This window comes from Euprymna scolopes, chromosome 19, assembly GCF_053919585.1.
Source record: "Euprymna scolopes isolate OS-2025 chromosome 19, ASM5391958v1, whole genome shotgun sequence".
Classification (NCBI taxonomy): domain Eukaryota; kingdom Metazoa; phylum Mollusca; class Cephalopoda; order Sepiida; family Sepiolidae; genus Euprymna; species Euprymna scolopes.
In genome coordinates this window covers 59,127,250-59,148,979 of record NC_136500.1, presented here as the reverse complement: position 1 = coordinate 59,148,979, position 21,730 = coordinate 59,127,250, and the positions used below count along the sequence as shown (strand labels likewise).

Genomic DNA, 21,730 nt, shown 5'->3' with positions numbered 1-21,730 from the left:
TTAGTTTAGTGATTTTAAATAACTTCACATGAAAGAACTACGAAGCCAAACCGGTGTTCTCTTCTCAACTGTTCCTTGTGAACGATCCCCAAACGGTGTTAAGTGGTGGCAGGGGGAGGAGAAATTTATTAGAGAGAAAATATTTTACCACTTCCATTGATCTTAACCGATTTTGGCCGTGACTTCTCAGCAGAAAAAGTATAGAAATCTAAGATTATCGAGGAATTTGAGAAATAATAAGCCTATAACACACCTCAGATATTGTTCTGCCGTTTGTGCATATTATATTTGCATGAAATATCTTGATTTTTAATCCTATTAATGTCAAAATCAGACGGGAAAAAATGAGTTCATTTTATTTATATAGAGATTAATTTATTATTACTCTCAACACCAACCTTATTTACTACTTGCATTTCTGCTCAGTTTCGCTTGAACCCTTTGTACTGTTCATAACTTGCCCTATGTGTGACTACCCTTTTATGTAAAATTGCAAATGTGTAGACCAAAAATTGTCTAAATAATTTGGTAGAGACTACAGAGGTATGTTTTTAAACTTTGGCCCCAATATTAACCCCTTAACATTTATTTTTGGGTCTTAAATCAAAATAAAAAGTTTTACCTATGTCTAAGTTACCTACATCTAAAATTTAAAGTGCTTAGACTTCAAATTGTTTGAGGAATTTAGTAAAATTTGCAAAGGTCAACTCTTTCAACTGCGACCTTTTGGCATCCAAATTTTCGCCCCCAAACCGGGTGAAAATGCTTACTGCATGTTTGGATATCCGTTATGTATAAATTTCAAATATTTAGACCTAAAATTGGCTGAGTAGTTTGCTAGACACCGCAAAGGTCAAATCTTTTGAACTTTGACTCTTTGGCAGCTCAAATTTTCGAACCCAACTGATTACTTGCCCTATCTCTGAATACCTTTTATGCAAAATTTCAAATGTTTAGACCAGAAATTGACTGAGTAATTTGGTAGAGACTGCAAAGGTCAAATTTATTTTTTAACTTTGACTTGAATTTTGACCCCTTAACATTTATTTTTTTTGGGGCTCTATTCGAATTAAAAAATTTGATCCATGTTCAAGTAACCTATATTTGTCAAATCTCGAGTCGCTAGACTGAAAATTGACAGTTATTTGGTAGACACACACACAGGTATTTTCACTTTTGTAGATATATAGATTATTAATATCAGTTTCAGGAATTCAGCACCAACAATATTAACTGCTCATTTGTGTAAGGTGGGATTAATGCTTCCTGCTTCCAAGAATATATATATTTGTAATACAAAATTAAACGATGGCAAAGACAGACCACATTTTTTTTTTTATTACTAGTCATGACAAATTAAAATAATGAAGTTAATCAGTGTTTTACTCAGCACTAAATCAAAATGAAGGTACAAGAAAAAAAAACTTGTTCCTAGAATTACAGCAAAAGTAAGGAAGCAAGAGTTTAATACATACTATATTTTGATATTTTTTTATTTCTTTGCAAATATGTTTTTTTATAAAAAAAGTAATTGCAATTTTTTATTTTAATAAACAAAATATAAGTGAGCAAGTCTGTTTTATTATTTTAATGAATGTGTTTTCTTTTGTTTACAGTCTTTTATAATGTTTGGTGGTACAGAAGATTTAAAAAGATTTAATGAATCCTATGAAACTATTAAGTATCATATGCGTAGAGGGTAAGTAAAACAAACTCTTCTGATGGCATTCCTTATATTTGAATGTAACAATTTCAAAAACAACACATACAAAGATCAATCTCTCGCACAAGAAATATGTAAAAATTGGTCAAAAAGGTTCATTCTGTCTGGGTGAACTGGACCGATTTTTCCAGGGGGTGGGGTGGGGGGTCACTTTTTGCGTCAAGATGTTTGCAAGTCATACACATAGCAATCTAAATGTACGTTTTAAAAACGTTATTTCAACCTGTCATGACATCATAAGTCAATGTGGCCATGACAGCTAGCATGTTGGCTTTTTTTCACCTCCTTTTCCTCTTTAGCATTACAGTTTCGATCCTACCTACTGCGGCTAATTTTTATTTTTTTCCTTTTTTTGCAGTCACAAGGGCACTCGCTGCTAATTTGATTGAAGAAAATTTTTTTTTTCCTGTTTTTTTTTTTACACAGTGATCATCACTTATCAAGGCCCGGAAGCCACTCAGGGATAAGGGTTATTGCAAGTACATTACGTTAATGTGGAGATTTGATGAAGTGTTTACTTAAGGGGGCGGTTCATTAGGAATTTGTTAACATTGGACTTGAAGACATCCAAGTTGTAGTCTGGTGGGAAGCAGGCAGACGGTACAGAGTTCCACAGGCGTGCAGTTCTAAGGAAGAAGCTTTGTTCATGGAATCCGCGTTTTTGTTTTGTTTTAGGGCTGGGTGTTGCTCAATATTCTTAGTATACCAGCTCTCTCCAGCCAGGCAATGCCAGGTACCCTTACTAGTGTATAATATACATCTCAAACGTTGGTTTGTGTGTTTGTTTGTATGTCCACTAAAAACTTTCATCAGCCGCATCAGATCAGGTTGAAACCAGTACCATCTGAAACACCAATCTTTCGGACGCATATCTTAAAATTAGAAAAAAAGATTAATTCTGTGGTGGTCAACTGGACTGTTTCTTGCAAGAAGGGGTCACTTTTTGCATTGAGACTTTCGCAAGTCTAGTAAAATGAAAGCATGTTTTAAAAAACATTATTTTGAAGGATCATAAGTCATTGTGAACGTTAGGGTTTACCCCCCTCCCCTTCTTTACCTCTTTCACATTTCAGGTTGAAGCCTGCCTACTGCGGCTAGCTTTTTTTTTTTTTTTTAATTTTTTGCAGTTGCACGGACACTTGCTGCTATTTTGATTGAAAAAAAAGTTTTGATTTATTTTTTTTTATCAGGGGTGGGGGTCCAGCACACGGGCTGTTGAAACTTCTTCCGTTCTTTTCTTGGAGTTTCTCAATATCCTTAGTATAGCAGCTGTGTCCAAACAAAACAAAAAAAAAAAAATATCCTTCTATAAAAGAATGAAACCAAACACCATGGATAAATATTTAAAGATACGATATAAAAAAATTGAAGCTTGTACAAAATTGACTAGATTAAACTTTAAGTAATTCAAAAAAGAGTTGATATCCCATGAAACAAAATGACCAAACCAAACATCATGGATAAATATTTGAATATATAAACAATTTAAAGCATAAAACCTTTTCCAAAATTACTGGATTCAGCATTAAATAACTCGAAAAGTCGTAAAACAATCAACCAAACCAATCCCTTTATTCATGAGTAGACCTTGTGAGACTGGGACAGATTTGCAAATTATTTACAAATACACTTTTCTCTTTATTATAGAGTGGAGGATTTTTCGTTGTATATGTTGAACTAGACCCCCTCCCCACTCCACATAAACCAACTGAGATGGAGTATATCTTTTAAGCTTGTTATTATTTAATTAATATTATAAGTATAAGAAAACAGATTTAAAATTAATTGCTCGCTATATTTTAACTAAGTGCAAAATCCTTTTTCTGTTCTTCTATTTGCCAGGAGACTTCATTGTAATAAAGGTCTTGGACATCCTCCATTGTACGTTAATGTTAACATGCGAACAGGTGATACTGTCAACAACTGGGTTGATGCTCTTCAGGCAGCATGGTCAGCTGTTCAGGTACATTTATAGCTAAATTATGTCTATATATCCGTCTATATTTATACAATTCGGAATTTGTTTTTTTGTTTTTTTTTAAATTATGTCATATATATTTTCAATGAAAGAGTGAATCTATATTAAATCAAATTACACATTCTGATTTTACACTGGGGAGCAAAGTGTAGCATCTGTTTGGTTTCATAGAAACTTTTTTCTTAGACATTACCTCTTTAATAGAAAGGATGGGTTTATTGGTTTCACCTAAAGCTCCTTCATTCACAAGGAAGTGCGAAAAGAACTATACAGGTATTTATGCTCTCATCCAGAATATCCCCTTTTTGGAACTGGATTTTCTTCACATTAAAAACTAACAGTGTGTTTAACTTTGGCCATGTGAGGAAGCAGGCAATTATGTACACATGATAAATATTCACACACAAAAAAATTGAGTGGGCTAATTTGGAAAAAATAGGCTCATGAGTATCTTGTTTGGAAAATTCTGTATTCTTGGTGTGACCGATATTATTATCACTGGGAAGGCCGAAAATTGGTTGAATATTTATTTGAATGCACATGCTTGGTGCAAAATATAAATGCAAGATATTCTTTAGTTCAACATGAAAACTAAAAATAAACAAATATGCATCTATAAGCATTTCTAAACAAACCAATAATAATTTTAATTCAGATTAAAGAAAATTTATGTGCTTACTTGTTTTTTTTTTTCCTCTGCTGTTCGCGCAGGCATAAAATATTCCACTGCCGACAGCATGCTGATCATTTCAAAAAGTACTGTCGAGGTTGAAAGTTTTTCTCAATTAGTACCAGAAAAAGCTGTGGGAACTTAAAGTCACTTTCATGGATTGGTACCGGCTAAGCAAAGGGTACTAACTCTCACTCATTTACATAGAATTTTGCCACTATCATCTCTATTGAGCAATCTCATATAATTATGAGATTAATTCAAAAGTTACAATTGCATATAATTAATCTCATAAGTTTTCTTATAGGAGCTCCAGCCACCAGTGTGAAGAGTTCCTCTTATTGGGAAACTATCTGGTTGATTTTGATGTATTAAGCATTATATTTTATCCTCACCTGATTTTTTTTTTTTTTTTAAAGCTGTTGAGTACTTATTTCTTAGCACTTTATAAGGAAATGAGACATATTGCCTCATCTTTTTTCTAGTCTATTATATATTGTAAATAGCAAGACACCCTCTACATTAAGCCAGACACCTTGTCCGAATACCTGACAACTGCCTACTCATGCAAGCTCTTTACTCAGAACTTGCCATTGGAACCAGGCCCTGTGGTGCATCAAAATGTCGCTTTAAAGACTAGCTCAAGTCTACTCTTAAGTCAAGCAAAATTGACACAAATAACTGAAGTAAATGCAGCCAATAGGGAGAGCTGAAGAAGAAAAATATATGAAAACACTAAAATCTTTGAAAACAACAGAAAACAAAAAGAAGAAACGAAAAGTGCCCAAAAGAAAAGCTGAAACAACTTGTAAACCCTCCTACTATTCCCTGTGGCAGATGCAGCCACCTCTTTCATGCATAGATAGGACTTATTTGTATAGAAAGTGTCAATAAGCAAAATGTATACTTATACGAGTGCCAATAACAAAGATATATTGTACAATATTATTTCTCTTTTATTTAAATTGACCTTTTTCTCTTATTGTTAAATAATTAATAACATACAGCTTTTTTTTTAAGCTATGCCCTTTTTTTTACTAAGTTAATTCTTAATAGGAATTTAAAAGTTAAATTCAATTACAATATCGTTTGATAATTAACTGAACAAAATTGTTATAAAATTATAGCTAATTTTGTTAATGTAATATGCTTTTAATCTGTTTATCATTCAACCACGGTAGTGGTTGAATATATACTTAAGTCCAAAATTGAATGAATCGAGACACATTCAAACCCCCACCACTAATTCCGTTCGAAACCAAATTTCAAACAGGTTATAAAGTTGGATAGAACACCTCATTAGCTACATTTTGAAAAAAAAATTTCGAAAATTGGTTCAGTAGAAAAAACGTTACAACAAAATATGTGGGTTCACAAACAGGAGAGTAAGTACATAAGTGACTAACGCTTTTTTTTATTTTGCATAACTTTTTTTGTATATAAATATTTTTTACTGCGATTTTGCCAATATGACATGTTAGCGTAACGGTTAGAGTACCGGGGGTTGGTGGAAAGATTTTAGGTTCAATCCCGTGTATCGTTTTTTTTTTATAATTAAAAAAACGAACTTTTTTTTTTTTAATAACTAATTTTTTTTTAACTCTCCTTATGATTTTATAGCAAAAAATGGTGAATTTATCCATTAAAAATATTAGTGAATTCTATGATATACATATTCTTTAAATGAACTCAAATTTTTCGTTATCACATTTGATGAAAAATGTAGTCCCATTTTAGCAATGCGTCTGACCAATGATGCTTTTGAACCCGCGACCAGCACTGCGATGTCATCAGCAGCAGCCTGGGCATAAATATTCCTATTTTTAAACTCCTTTAAAAGAGGATTCAGCATACAGTTCCATAGTAAAGGTGATAAAATCCCACTTTGGGGGTTTCATTTAACTACTTCCCTTTTAACAGTTGCCCTCAGTAGTTCTACTTGAACTGTTCTGTGCCTCACCATATACTCAATCCATCGGATGAGTACTGGTGGCACATTGAGTTCTCGTAGCGACTTGAACATACTACTGAAGGGTATGTTGTCAAAAGCTCCAACGATATCTAAAAAGACACCGAGTGCCATCTTCTTTTTTGTTAGTTTACTCTCTATACAGATCACGAATTCATGAACTGCAGTCTCGGTAGAGACCCTGGCTCGGAACTACTGTGATTGAATGATAAATATTGCATAAATGTGTGTTTGAGAGCTAATTTTTTTTGACAATCATTAATAAATATTATCAATTTATATATTAATACAATAGCAATGCCTGGAAAAATCATGGATTATATGGAAAAATGCGCGCATGAAAAGTAATATTCTTAAGATTTTATTAAACCTGGAAAAGTAAAGGACAAGAAATTCAACCTGGAAAAGTAAAGAACAAGATATTCTAGTAAAGTAAAAAATAAGAATTTTTTAGACTTAAAATATTGCAGCTAAAAATAAAATTTGAATATTGATAAATATTTTATTTATTATTTGCATATGTTGTTGTTTATTGTTGAGTTAGAAAGAATTAAATGATCCTAATTATGATATAATAAAATTATTAATTTTTATGTAATTCATAAAATTATTAATTCCATCTACTAACTAATTAACTAATGAATTAATTTTATTCAAACAATTTTCACTACATAAATATATGCAAATAATAGGGGGGAAATAAGTTCAATCCAGCGACTGACACCCTTTCTAACTCAACAATAAACAACAACATATGCAAATAATAAATAAAATATTTATCAATATTCAAATTTTATTTTTAGCTGCAATATTTTAAGTCTAAAAAATTCTTATTTTTTACTTTATTAGAATATCTTGTTCTTTACTTTTCCAGGTTGAATTTCTTGTCCTTTACTTTTCCAGGTTTAATAAAATCTTAAGAATATTACTTTTCATGCGCGCATTTTTCCATATAATTAAAGTATTACATTCTAATCTTTCAATATGTAAGAATTTTATAAGAATTTTCAAATCAGAAATGACTTAATCAGCAATTTAAGATTTTTATTTTAACTATTAAGATTAAAATGGCTTCATGATGAAACTAAAATACACTTTGATATAATTTTATAATTGTTTCTTTTTTGAATAGGATTTTTTTTTTTTTTCACATTTCTTTACTGCTTTTCTCTTAAGGTTTTCTCCTCTGCTAAAATAAAAATTTCATTCAAACAGGTTTTGAATGGAGACGTTGAAGAAGCAATTTGTACACATGCTTTCTTCCATGCAATTTGGAAAAAGTATGGAGTTCTTCCCGAGCGATTCAATTGGCAGTTTAAAGCTGCAGATCTGCACTTCTACCCACTCCGGCCCGAATTAGTGGAGTCCACATACTTTCTGTACCAAGCAACTAAAAACCCTTTCTACCTCCATGTTGGCAAAGAAATTATTCACAGCCTGAATATGCACACCAAGGCCAAGTAAGTAAAACAAAACACAAACTTACAACACCTTTTGTAGAGTTTCTCATTCTTTTTTTTTTTTTTTTTTTTTACATAGGCATCACCACTTATCAAGGCCAAGGGGCCACTCAAGGATAATGGTTAAAGAGTGTACAGTAATCAAAAGGACAATATAGTAATCGATAGTTATGGAAGTTTGGTAAATTTGTTAACTTAAGTGTAACGGCTCATCAGAAACTTGTTCACATTGGACTTGAAGACAATCATATTATAGACAGCTGGAAAGCAGGAAAACGGAAGACAATTCCACAGGCGTGCAGTTCTAAGAAACAAGCTTTAATCATGGAATCTACGTTTAGGTTTAGGCACAGATAAAGAGTGGGGAGAATTATTGATAGTGTTTTCAGCTAGACGAGTGTTTCTTGTGAAAGTTTGGCGAGGGGGGGGGGACCATAGATTGAAGCTCAGTCGAACACTTTCCATGAAAATAACGATAAAGCAGATACAAACTTGCAACATCTCTTCTGTGAGAAAGAGGTTGCAGCGAAGAGAAAAAGACATCTTCCACGAGGCCACAGTCTATTTTAAACCCTATCAAGGCAGGACAAGTCCTTTCTAGCAGCTCCTGCCCAGATGTGGCAACAGTATTCCATCCTTGGATGTACCTGGCTCTTATATAGATAGAGAATTGCATCAGCAGTGAGATATCTACTGGATCGATAGAAGGATCCGACCATTTTTCCAGCGGCCTTGGCAACAGATTTGATGTACATATTCCATTTAAGATCAGGAATAAAGGTCAAGCCCAGAAGCTTGTCGAAACTTGAGGCCTCCCCAAGACGAGAGCTATTCATTTTGATTGATGCCAGATGTGGATCAGAACGTTGATGATGTAAAGATAGAAGCTTGGTTTTAGATGCATTAAAAGTAACCAGCCACTCCTTTCCCCATTGTACAACGTGATCAAGATCAGAGGAGAGAGAATCGGAGAGAACTTGGTTGTTTACTGTCTTAGATGTGTTACCATAGATGGTAGTGTCATCAGCAAAAATGTCTACAAATGATGTAAGGATGTGATTTGGAAGATCATTAATATAGATCAGGAAAAGAGTTGGGCCCAGGATGGACCCCAGCAATATATATATATATATATATATATATATATATACTCTAAATTATATTTTACATAAATTTAGTGGTTATATTGAGCTTTTTTTATTTGGTTGTGATTACTATATTAATATTTATGTTCACTTTAAGTTTACAGAAGCTTTTGGCTTGTAAACTTAATTTTTACTGCTTGATTTTATATATATATATATATATGAGAAAATTACTTGTCTTAAAAATGCTGATGTGTCTGTGCATTTTGTAGGGTTTTTAATTGGAAAATGTATTACAATGGAAATGTTTTCTGATCACATTTTATTAATAATTTTTTATGAAATTATAAGAGTTAAAACTTCCAAAAATAAGTGATTGTATTTATTAATACTTTCACTACAAATACAGTGTATGTCAGCAATAAAAGTTGTGTGTATTTGAGTTTAGTTTCTTTTTAAGTTTTTTTTACTATGTGTTGAAGACTAAATGTTACCTACTGTTATAATGGAGAAGAAAATGAAAGGTTACTAGCTTTGAAGCGTTTGGACTGTCTCACAGTAGAAAAAAGAACTTGTTTATAATATTTTTTTATCGGTGGCATTCATTTACATATAAGAACTACTTTAAGAAAGATGAATTGAGAAAGACAGACCATTATATTTTTGACAACTAAGAGAGAACAGTGAAACTGAGATTTGTTAGTGTCCATTGCGGTATCGTTGAAAAGGATTTTTGTTAATTTACTTAGGGATTTACACTATCAAATTGAACTGTCAAATGAATTTACAAATTTTAACATACACAACTAAATATTTTCTAAAGAAAAAATAACTTAAATTCTTTTGTAAATTTTATAAAAGAATTATCTCCCTTACTTTTAATTCAAGTGCTCTCTATAGTACAGGTGACCAAAGTTCGCTTTATGATAATATCGCTTATCCAGAATTACCCCATATTAAAAAAAAAAAATACAGAAAAATCTTTATAATGTACATACTGATGATGGAACAAAGAGATCATAATCTAACAATCTCATAAATTGGTCAAGTAGTTTCATTTTTAGAAAATCATTTTTAAATGATTTAAAGCAATTAATGAAAATTAATCACAAGTATTACAAGGTTGATCTTGTAAATTTGAATTATTCTTGAGCTTTCTCCTTTTGTTTCTTCAAGATGGCAACGTGAGACAATCTCACCTTGCTTACTCATAAGATTTGATTTTCTTAGTTAAAAATAAAACTACTTGATCAATTTACGTCACTTTTGAAATGACATTTTTTGTTTTGTTACAGATACGTACATTATACAAATTTTTTTTTTTTTAATATAATGGGAATTCTGAACAAGAACCATATTAACTATATTATGCTATTTCTTCTAATGCAATTGAGGAGAACTTCTATGTAACACTATTGCTTAAGCATAATTTCAGTGCCCCCCTCAGTGTGGTTAGTCCCGAAAACTTCAGCCCCCAGGCCAAGCTAATTGTCAGAATATCTACAGGCCCTAATTAACATTAGCAAAATGTCAACTAGTAATAAAGGCCAATGTGTGTGTGTTTGGCTGGATAATAATGACGTAACATCTATATGAAAATGATATTTCTGGGTAGGAGGAGGGGGTGTTCATTTGCTTTGGTAATTTAATTGATGTGTATGTTTGGAAGTTACAGTAAATTTAAATGAAAATGACAAATAATTGTTGAGTTTAAAGATTCAATTCTGCACAAAAAAAAAAAAAAACCCTTAAAAGCCAATCCATTTATGATTTGAATGCGCTGACAGATACAAGCGTGTCTTTGATAATCAGTTATTTTGGTTGGATATTATTTAAAATTATTAAAAGATTTGTCCCTGCGCAAAGAGGGAATGTCATTTCAATTGAGAATAAGAAGAAAATGTCAACTCTGAAAGAGTTGAACAATTGACCATGGTGATGAGATCATACTTGAAAGTTGCTTTGAGATTCGATTGAAAGAATTATTTTAAAATTATTGTTGAATGGTATTTCAATTGATGATAAAGGAAATTGTCAAAACCAAAGAATTAACCCAGTGATCCCAGCTAAAACCCATCCCTTGTCAGTGAGACATTAGAATACACTGACTGCCTCCTTGCTGAGGGTAAAAGTCCCTCAACAGGGCCACCTGTTGACCGTGGTTAGCAACCCATAATGCCTAAGAACAGGATCCTGGTGGTTGAGCAGATCATGTTCAAGGTCCTATTAGGACATGAGATGCAATATGCCACTTAGGCCCTTACTTGGGCTAAGATGAGTGGTTGGATAGGCCTGATTCAATCAATCGGTTGGTTATGACTAGGACTATACACTCACGCTTCCCACATTAGGCAATAAACTGATTTAGTAAGCGGTAGCTGAAGGGTCAATCAACTTGCTGAAGAATGGATAAAACATGGCTGAAAAACTAACATCTTTTCACTTGCATACATCTATTAAATAAAAAAAAAAAAAAATGCAATTAAATCCTGTGGCCTTTTACATGGAAGAAACGATAAAACCACTTATAGACAAACCAGCATTCACAAGGAAAATTTCACAAAACTCCCAGCCTGGCTGTTAAATCAACCTAAAGTCATGCTAGACCTGACAATATATACTAAATGCAATACTCACCCCTCAGACTATAGAGAAAAACGAAACAACATTCTGGATTCTTACTCAAATTGGACACATATTTATACGGATGGTTCCCATGATCAAAACAAAGTGGGATATGCCTCTATTTCAGAAAATGCTATTCAGCAGAAAATAATTACCAAATAACTCTTCAATCTATAGTACAGAAATTACAACCATAAACTTGGCTCTAGATATTATCACTAACCAAACTCCAAGAAATTCATATTTGTAGACTCATTATCAGTACTTAAATCATTAAAAATTAAAAAAAATTAAACGATCCCTTACTAATCAAATGGTTACAAAAGATCCATTCTATCATGCAACACAAAACTTTCTTCTTCTGTTGAATTCCTAGTCACTATGGTTTCCATGGAAATGAAAAAGCTGACACGGCGGCCAAAAATTCCCTAAAACTCCAAATAAGTGGCATAAAGGTCCCATATATTGACTACAAACCTTCAATAAACAATTCTATTATAAAGAAATGGCAAGAAAACTGGGACAATTGCGAAAACAACGAACTCTTCCAAATTATGCCTATACTTTAAAAAAAAATAAAAATAAAAAAAAACCTACTAGATCCTAAAAAATCATGTTAAGAAGTAGTAGTCTTATTTCATTTCCGAATAGGACACACATACATAACTCACTCCTACATACTAAAAAGTGAAGAACCTCCCAAATGTATACCATGTCACAAACCTTATACAATGAAACACTTTTTACTTGCCTACTATGACCTCACACAAATTTATCAACACTGCTACAAGGCAACAAACTGAAACGAACTCTTTGAAAAAGAAAACCCTAAAACCATTCTAAATTTCCTAAAAAGAGCAAATCTTTACCATAAAATATAAATAACCTCAAATAACAAACTATACCAAAACATTACTTGAATATAACCAGTGAAAATCAACTTCGAAAGCATCTAAAAATTAAAATTTTATATACAGCATTAAATAACCCAAATAAGGTCAATATGCTTGTTAAACAAACAAATCAACCAGCTAAAACCCAGGACATGCTGTTATTGGTGGAAAACCTAAATTGTGTCAGCCGGTCTGGCATGTCTGATTGACTAATCTATTTCTTCAAAAGTCAATGGCAAATGTTAATTGGATAATTTGAGGGGAGAGATCACGCCCCTGCCTGACCACATTTTTGGGATAAAAAGCTGTGCAGAGCTGTTTTCAGAGTCAATCAGCAGAGTCAGAGAGAGGTAGTCAGTCTGTTCCAAACTCCCCAAAAACGACAATTTCCATCAGAATTCCATCAGAGTGTCTGTAAAACCTCTTAAAATAAAAGAAAAACCAGATGAAGGAACATCACATCAAATTGAAATGACAAGATATTTCCCCTGGACATTGAAAAAGAAAAAAGTAAATGGGTAAATAAGTTCAGAAAAAAGACCTTGGTTTTTTATTTTTTACAACGTAAACCTAAGTTAGAGAGAGAAAGAAGAATAGAAAGAGGAAAAAACAAGGACACCCATCACTGAAGTTTGTTGATGATAACGTTGGTACATTATATATATATATATATATATATATATATATATATATATATATATATATATATATTTTGTCAACTATATTGTTTACTCTCAATTTTTTTTTTTTAATTGTATACTCTATAAACTAAAATACAAACCATGGCTTATGTCCTTTTGTTATGATAGCGAGTGTGGCTTCTGTTGCTTTGTTTTTGGTTGACCCGTGGAGTGAGCCGATTGTATTTTCACAGTGAGGAGGTTCAGGAACCACTAGAACTTTTGTTTCTTCCTATTTTTTTTTTTTTTCTTGTAACGTTACGCAGCTGGCTGTCCATTTCAGATCACAGCTCTGTCACTTGGAGTGGCAATTAAGGACTTGTCAAACCAAGTAGTGTTATATCTAACCACTTGAAATATATAAGCATTAAACTTTTTTTTTTCTTTTTGCAGATGTGGATATGCAACTATTCATAATGTTCATCGAATGGACCAAGAAGACCGAATGGAAAGCTTCTTTCTCAGTGAAACTTGTAAATATTTATATTTGGTAAGTATAAAAATGAAGAAAAAACCCTTGTTTAATGGTATTTACTAGGCTTGGAATTCCTATTACTAACCATGTCATCTCAGGTCTCATCTTTTTTTACAAATCTTCAAGAATGAGAAAAACTTTTCTTCTAGGTGTCACCAACGTGATACTATCAGAGCACAAGAATGAGCAGGCACTAATATGATTGCAAAAGTTGGGAGTAACTTCTGCCATTACTAACCAGTGTCGGCCAGGAATGTCTGATGATGTATGGAAGTGAAACCTGGCCAGTAAGGGTTGAGGACATGCGTTGCATAGATAGAAATGATATGAGAATGATACAATAGATGTGTAATGTGAGTTTTAAAGATAGGCTTAGATCTGATCACATGAGAGAAAGATTAAATCTGAACAGTTTAGGGAGATATGTACAGAACAGGAGACTTGGATGGTATTGCGGCATTGAATTAGTAGATGAGAGTTCTTGTTTTAATAGATATAGAACAGTTGAGGTAGCAGGTTCAGTTGATAGGGAAGAAAATGATAAAAATGAACTTGGCCAAAGATAGGTTAGTTTGGAAGTCAATTTCTTAAAGCTACTGAATGCATAGCAACATAAAATGGATGGTAAGCGTTAATGATAATGAAATTGAAGGTATTATAATTGAAGAAAATAAGGCCTAGTCTATTAGCTGAGACATGTTCCCCATTTTATAGCCTGCTCAGTGTTCACACCAAATGTGTATTACATGTCAATTTGACTTTTTCATTGTCTTATGACAAAGTTAACAAAAAAATTGTTAAACTCATTGAAACTTCCCTATATCTCTTATAGCCCACACAATCCAATGCCAATATTGTACAAAGAGCTGCATACCATACACAAACTACAAAACTCAAAGCAAAAAATTGATCACCAACAAATGGCAACAGACAATAAACTACAAAATATTTAACCAGTCATTGGAGAATGGTATACTAAAAACAATTCTAAGAGAAAAAAAGAAATTATACTAAATTGATTACACTTGTATAACACTACCTACTGGAAAGCACCGAACCCCAAATATGCACAGCATGCCAGGAGAAACTCCTTATGAAGCATATATCACTGTGAAGAAAACAAACAGCCAGTCATAGTACACTCCTAAATGTGCTGCTGCCTTTGCACGCAGAAATCACTACTCACACAGTCGGGAAATTTTATTTATAAACGAGGCTGCTGGGAACTGACGAATTGAATTAATTCATGTCCTGCTACCAACCAATCAGAAATCAGAATTGCTCCATAAATATTAAACCTTTCTGTAGCAATTTTGCATATGTTTTTTTCATGTCAACACAGGAAGAATCTTTTGCTCTGGATTCCAACTCGAGAACTGTCTACTGCAAACCAGTCAACTCCCAGGACTTGTGTAGAACAACAAACCATCGGAAGCTGTTTTGAAACTAAACATGGCTTCCACTTCTAGACTATCTACAACCACAATCAACAATTTCCCATACTCCTTATCTGTTCCACTTGCTTGCTTTCCAGCTGACTATAATATAGTCATCTACAAGTCCAATATAAACAAGTTCTTGTTGAGCCATCCCCTTAAATAATCAAATTCTACCCAATTTTCAGCACTAACAATTACGATACTATTGTCCCAGTGAGCTTTGTACATTCATTAACCCTTATTCTCAAGTGGTTTTCAGGCCTTGATAGTTGACTTCCTTCTAAAACAATATATATTATTATTATTAGTGTATGTTGCGTTTATTCTATATTGAAAGAAATACTACTATGACTCCAGCCTTAAAGATCTTTTCAACAATCAAAAATAAATTTATTCACCAAAATATAAGCCAATCTTCCAGACTGGGTACACACAGTAACACACTAAAACCAACCAAACCAAGAACATAATAACACACACTGAATTGAATCAATATACTATCCATCAGCAGGTGTAACATGGTATAAAACAACCAACTCTCTCAATAAACTAAAAATATTAGAACTCAGAAACGTATATAGCTTCTTACAAAATCTGCATGACCTTAAATAACGATACAGTGGTTGATAGGCCGTTAAGCAAAAAACAAACCAATATTGTGCATGACCAATTTTTTTATGGTAGGGCACCAATATACAGTTTTGCTGAAAGAGTCTAAGTGCCCCTTTTTTTTTTCGTTGGGTCAGTTTCTGCCATACTTTTAAATCCAGCCAAACATATGGAGATAATATACCTATACAGAAACAGCCATGTGCTTCCACTTTCTCCTGACAACTTGTAAAGACTAATTTCTCTTAATATTAGAAATTTAATTCTCAAAGTTTAAACAAGTCAAAATAATATCTTTAATTAGTTGACAACTCTTTAACGTCACCTTTTTGATGGATGGAATTTGTCAGCAAAATTATTTATGTTACTCTTGAGTTTATATATTTCACGACAATGTTTTTTCACATTATTCAAAGAGCTAAGCAAACACGTGTGTACATGAATAAACATGTTGTCAGTTGTGCTTCTGCATTAAGTAACCCCAAAAGGATTGATATGACATCAAGCAGATAAACTCAGGGATATGAAATATGTAGCTAAAGGCTTGACGGTACTTGTACAGTTTAATCAAGACATTAAAAAATGAAAATATCGAAAAAAGATTATATTGTACATATCTGTTTTGGACTAAAGATCTCAAAAAAAAATTTTGAATTTAATCGTAGTTTTTTTTTTTTTTTTTTTTTTTACAACGCAAAAAGCATGTTTTTATGAGAGCACGTTGAAGTCAGCCATTATGGAAATTTTTAACACGCCACTCGGAGATAACTGCATGTAAAAGTGCCGACACTCTCTCCCCATCTTTATTACTAGCTTTTCTTCCTAAAAGTTGAACCTTTTGCTCGGTATCATAACAAATTGTTTTTTTGCTGTAAAAAAAAAAAAAAAAAAAAAAAAAATGATGAAATTAAGTGAAATTTTTTTTGGAGAACTTTGTTCCATAACGGATACATACAGCATAACCTTTTTTCGATATTTTCATTTTTTTAATGTCTTGATTAAACTGTACAAGTACCGGCTTCACTCCCAAATCCTTAAGATTCGACTCCAACCTAATAAATTTTCTTCTAAAAGTAATAATTAATGTACATTATATAGTGTTACATTATTGCGTTCTGTCTAGGGGTAAAACACTAACTGCGTCTCGGTCGAAGTTACGATTTTGAGAGGTCACCACAGTTGCGTCCCTTCTCAGAGCCGGTCTTGATCATAACTGAATAACAAACGCATTCAACAACTATTAATAGTGGTTACTGAAGAGGGTTCTAGAATCCATTAAAATAGAACAATCTTAGTTTAGAACCTTCTGGTAGTTAACAAAAAATACTTTTTCTGTTCTATTTTTAGAAGTTTCCAGAAAGGCTTAAAAAAGACATTTTTATATTCTAATTGTAAAGTAATATTTTTGTATTATATCATATAATATTTTATTATTTTTAATTTATTTATTAGCTATATATTAATAAGATAGCGTATGCTATTTATTTTTGTGTGTGATGCTTACATCCGAATGACTGTTTTTTAATTGTTATAAACTTCCATTTCTTGTAATAAAAAATTTTACCAAGAATTCTTCATAAGTTTTGGTTTCGATTACAGCTGAAGGAACTCAAGTTATCTTTTTCATACGTTTTACTTTCGGTTTCAGTTTCGATTCAAGTCATATGGATATATTTTTTTATTTTTGAAATCGCAACTTTATAATATATAAAAATCGATAGAACATTAACTCTATATTAATATATACAAAATCTGAAAGAATTGAAATATCACATTTTAGCATACTTTACAACCAGGCTATGCCGGGTATCCCTACTAGCTTAGATAAATACTTTTGCAGTTTTTACAAAAGAGCTACAATATCAGAATATCTACATTCACGCTGAACATCTACAGAATGCCAACATGAATATATTACATATGAATGAGTCCCCTATGGAATTTCCACAGGCCCCGCTAGTTTATAATTATTTTTATTATATTTATATTATATAATATTTTAAGTATTATTAGATTATTATAATATTTAACTATATTAATATTTTTTATTATATTTTATATTATTTATTATATTTGGATAACTATATTATTACTTGTGAAGAAATTATGATTTCTTACATATTTTAAGAGGAAAATATGTCCTCATATGATAATAGTTGTTAGTACTAAAATGGAGATGATGTTTCAGGTTATGTGTTTTATATTGAATTTTTTTGTGCTTATTTAGACTTGCACTTATTTTGGAAAATAAAATTTTAAAAAATTTATGGTGTACCTACTTGTTAAGGCATGAATGTTATATTCTAAATATCACAAAAATTGATCAAGTATTTTTTTTTAAGAAAATCAAATTTTACAATTTTTCGTGATAAAGGATTTTTAGCAGCCATTATGAGCTCTTGATAGTGGGCAGGTTGGTAAAAAGCAGATAAGCAGGCATGAATTTCGAATTCAATCAAATATAGTGACTGGTTTCACTCACATCAAGTAAGTCGTAAAATTTGATTTTCTTGAATAAAATTAAACTACTTGATAGAATTCTGTGATTTTTGGAACATGCCATCTTCATTCTGTGACATGCACATACATCATAAAAAGCTTTTTGCATTTTCTTTAATTAAAATGTTCCTTATAAGTGTAAATCTAAACAAGCACCATTTTTTTTTTTATAAATAAATGTTTATTTCTATTTGTAAATTTTTGGAAAAATGATGACACTATTTAATAACAAACATTTTATTATTTTTTAGGGGAGGGTATATATGTTTATTTTTATTATTAATCTGAGTCATAGCCACCTAATTTTAATTGACTTCGATTCTTAATATTTGAAATGGTTTGACTTGAATGGAGATTAATTTGGCCTCACTTCCATATATCGCCAGACAAACCAGACAAAGAAAATTTTGTTCAAACTGATTATTATCATTAAAGTTTCTTTTCTTCCAGTTATTTGACAAAGATAACCATTTAAACAAAGAGGCCACCAAATACATTTTCAGCACAGAAGGCCACGTCTTCCCAATTATCAGAAAGTTTAGACTGAAGAAATTCAAAGAAGATATTCCAAAACGAACTCGTTTAAAACCAACTCTTAATATTGTAGATTCTGCTCCTAAAAACCATTCTAAGGTGAGTCTTATTCTTTTTTAAAACTTCTCATATGATACAAAATTATACAAAAACGACGCCATTTTAAAGTATTATTTTTTTTAACGCCATTTTGAAAAGTATTTGAATTTCATTGCATTGGAAAAAAAATGATAAATATCTTAATGATTAATTGAATTAGTTTCAGTGAAATTGGTTTTGACAGTGTTTCATTCATTTCAAACCACATTAAAAAAATTTTCTAAAACCATGTTTGTGAATAAAATTAATAAATTATATGTATTCATTCTTTTTTCAAGAAGGCCAGAAGATAAGTTGGCCGAAACATGGTGAAACATCAAATGAGGAATGAGAATAACAGTCCGCAAAAAAAAAAAAAATAAAAAAAATAAACACATAAATTATGAAGATCTTGTCTCATGGGATTCCAAAACATAAAAATAACAATAATATATAATAAATTATATAACAAAAAAAAATCTCTTAAAATTAGAATAGAACCAAATTAAGAACTGGTTTATTAATAGACTGACATAGTTTATTAATGTACTGACATGCAGAAGTGTAATGTGAACAGATATATATTACTGCTTAACTCCCTATATAGTGGCCCTTAAATTCAAGTGGCACTGTACCTTGTTTTGGGGTGAATAACAGTATTAAAAAAAAGAAAAAAAAAGAGCATATCCTGAACAAATAACAGGCTTGATATCAATTAATACCAGTCACTTCTAATGAGTGGTGATAATATGAAACTGCAATAAAGTATTAAAGCCAGGTATATTTTATTATTGATTTATAAAAGTCTACTCCGATCTTGTGAGGAAAATTATTATAAATTTTTAAACTTTTGAATAAGTTAATTAGAAAAGAATCTCTTGGCTGAAAGTCAGTACACTCCCAAAATTAAAATCACCACAAAAAAAAAAAATAAATAAATAAATAAAAAATAAAAATATTGCTATTCATGCACAGAAGAAACCAAATAAAAATCACGTTTGAAAATCGCAGACAGTTCAAAAGAAATACATTTTCATTTGAGCAACAATTATCTGACTCTAATCAGATCACGTTATCTGAAGATATCTGAAAACGTTGATGTTATTCATATTATTATTGATGAAAACGTTGATGTTATTCATATTATTTAGATTCTTCAGACAACAGTTTTCATCTTGAGTGTCATTTTCACTACGTTTTGGTTGATGTAACCTCAAACCTTCTTCAGGTGTATCTTGTTGAACTTGGGAATATTTCTGTCGAACTTTGGGAAATTGAATAAAATTTGGAACAGACCCTTTATTTACTTCATGAAGGTAGCATGCTCTCGTTCCATCAGCTATGACTAGATAGAGGTTGTGAAAATAACATTCAAGATGAAAACAGTAGTCTGAAGAATCCAAATAATAAAAATTCAGGAATATGATTGATGTTATTGTTTTTCTTTCCAATTTTCTTTACAAAACGATCAAACCAAACACCATGAATAAATATTTGAAGATATAAAGAAATTTAAGTGTAAAACCTTTCACCAAAATGACTGGATCCAACATTAAATAATGTGAAACGTGTTGATATGCTGCGAAACAACCAAACCAATCAACAATTTATTAGTCTCTTCAGACATTAACTGTGTTTATCTTTTGAAGACCTTTTAAATTATTTTAACTTGATTTATACCTTTTTCATATTTAGCTAATTATTTGACATTCTTCATCCATCCATCAAAGACTTATTAGAAATTTATAAATATTTAGAATAACCTTATTTTAATGTCCTTTTTAAAACGTTTCTCGATTAAATAAAACAAAAAAAACTAATTTATCACATTTTTCTTTTCTTGTCTTTTCAGTGCACGAACATTCCTTTGGAGTCAAGATATTTTCTTCCAGTAAAAAGTGTTTATCTTGAACAAATAGAACAAGCAGTTGGATTGCTTGACTCAAAATAAACAACCCTGCAGCAGGATTAACACTTTACATATAAATTTTTTTTAAATTTTATTTTATATTCTGAAAATGAATCAAATTTAAAACAAATATGCAACTTCAAAAAATTTAAATATGGATAAAAAGAAAATGTTAATTAAATATTGTCAACAGTGAACTTATGAATTCTTAAAATAATTTTTTTTAATTAGCAATCTTGTTCTACAAACGGTATTTTGTTTTGGAAGTAAAGTTATTCAGAAGTTTAAAGAATGATAAAGGCAATTGTCATCATCAAAATTGAATAAAAATAAATATTTTAAATTAAAATAACAAGAATAGATCTTCATTCAGTTTGTATTATTCACAGGTCCACTCTTACCCAGAGTATGTTAAGTTTAATTTGTTCTGGACATGATTGAGCAAGGTTTTCACCTCTACCCTGACCGTGAAATTCATCTTTCTTAACCTGGCCTAGCATTTTTTTTTTCCTCCTACCTTTTTTTCCCAACCCTATCAACTATTCCAAATCTTTCCCCCACTCATCCATCCTGGCTATGACACAAAACTGCAGCCAATAGTGTGAAGTCCACATTTGGAAGTTTAGGAGAGTGTGGGATCGCATCTTCATTAACACTACTTGCAGGTAAACTTTGCCTTGGAATGGTAGCACCTAACAAGATTTTATGTATAAGTTAAATGGTAAGTCACTTGATGCTGTGCTTATTTTTTTTTCTATGAAATCTGTTTTCTCAACATTTAAGAGGAGCTATAAAATGCTTACAGATCTTAATTGCCATTAAATGTAGACTTTTTAGAAGATTTCATAGAAGAAAAACCAGTTCTTATTTAGAATTCAACTTAATTAAAAAAAAAAAAAACGAAAAACAAATACACCAAAAAAATTCTTGATATACAAAAATCAAGAAAACTGATTAAGTTTTTTGTTTTTGTAAACGAAGCTATCTTCTTTCGCATTAGCATGTTCTCACTTGCAGAATGATTAATACGGTCAGAACACACTTGTAGGTTCTTACTTGTGAAGAGATTTATATGTTGTTCAATAAGAACACTGGGTGAGAAAG

The 21,730-nt window shown here is 31.4% G+C and overlaps 1 protein-coding gene across 1 annotated transcript in view; it reads left to right on the top strand.

Moving 5' to 3' along the window:
* The window catches only part of LOC145303640 (ER degradation-enhancing alpha-mannosidase-like protein 1), a 125,821-nt gene extending 104,835 nt beyond the window's left edge, over positions 1 to 20,986 (top strand). The window contains exons 7-12 of the mRNA XM_080145200.1: positions 1,617 to 1,699; positions 3,566 to 3,686; positions 7,556 to 7,800; positions 13,477 to 13,573; positions 18,556 to 18,738; positions 20,570 to 20,986. Coding sequence (XP_080001326.1) covers positions 1,617 to 1,699; positions 3,566 to 3,686; positions 7,556 to 7,800; positions 13,477 to 13,573; positions 18,556 to 18,738; positions 20,570 to 20,668 — 828 coding nt within the window. The 3' untranslated portion in view covers positions 20,669 to 20,986. The remainder of the gene's footprint in view (positions 1 to 1,616; positions 1,700 to 3,565; positions 3,687 to 7,555; positions 7,801 to 13,476; positions 13,574 to 18,555; positions 18,739 to 20,569) is intronic.
* Positions 20,987 to 21,730: the final 744 nt, after the last annotated feature.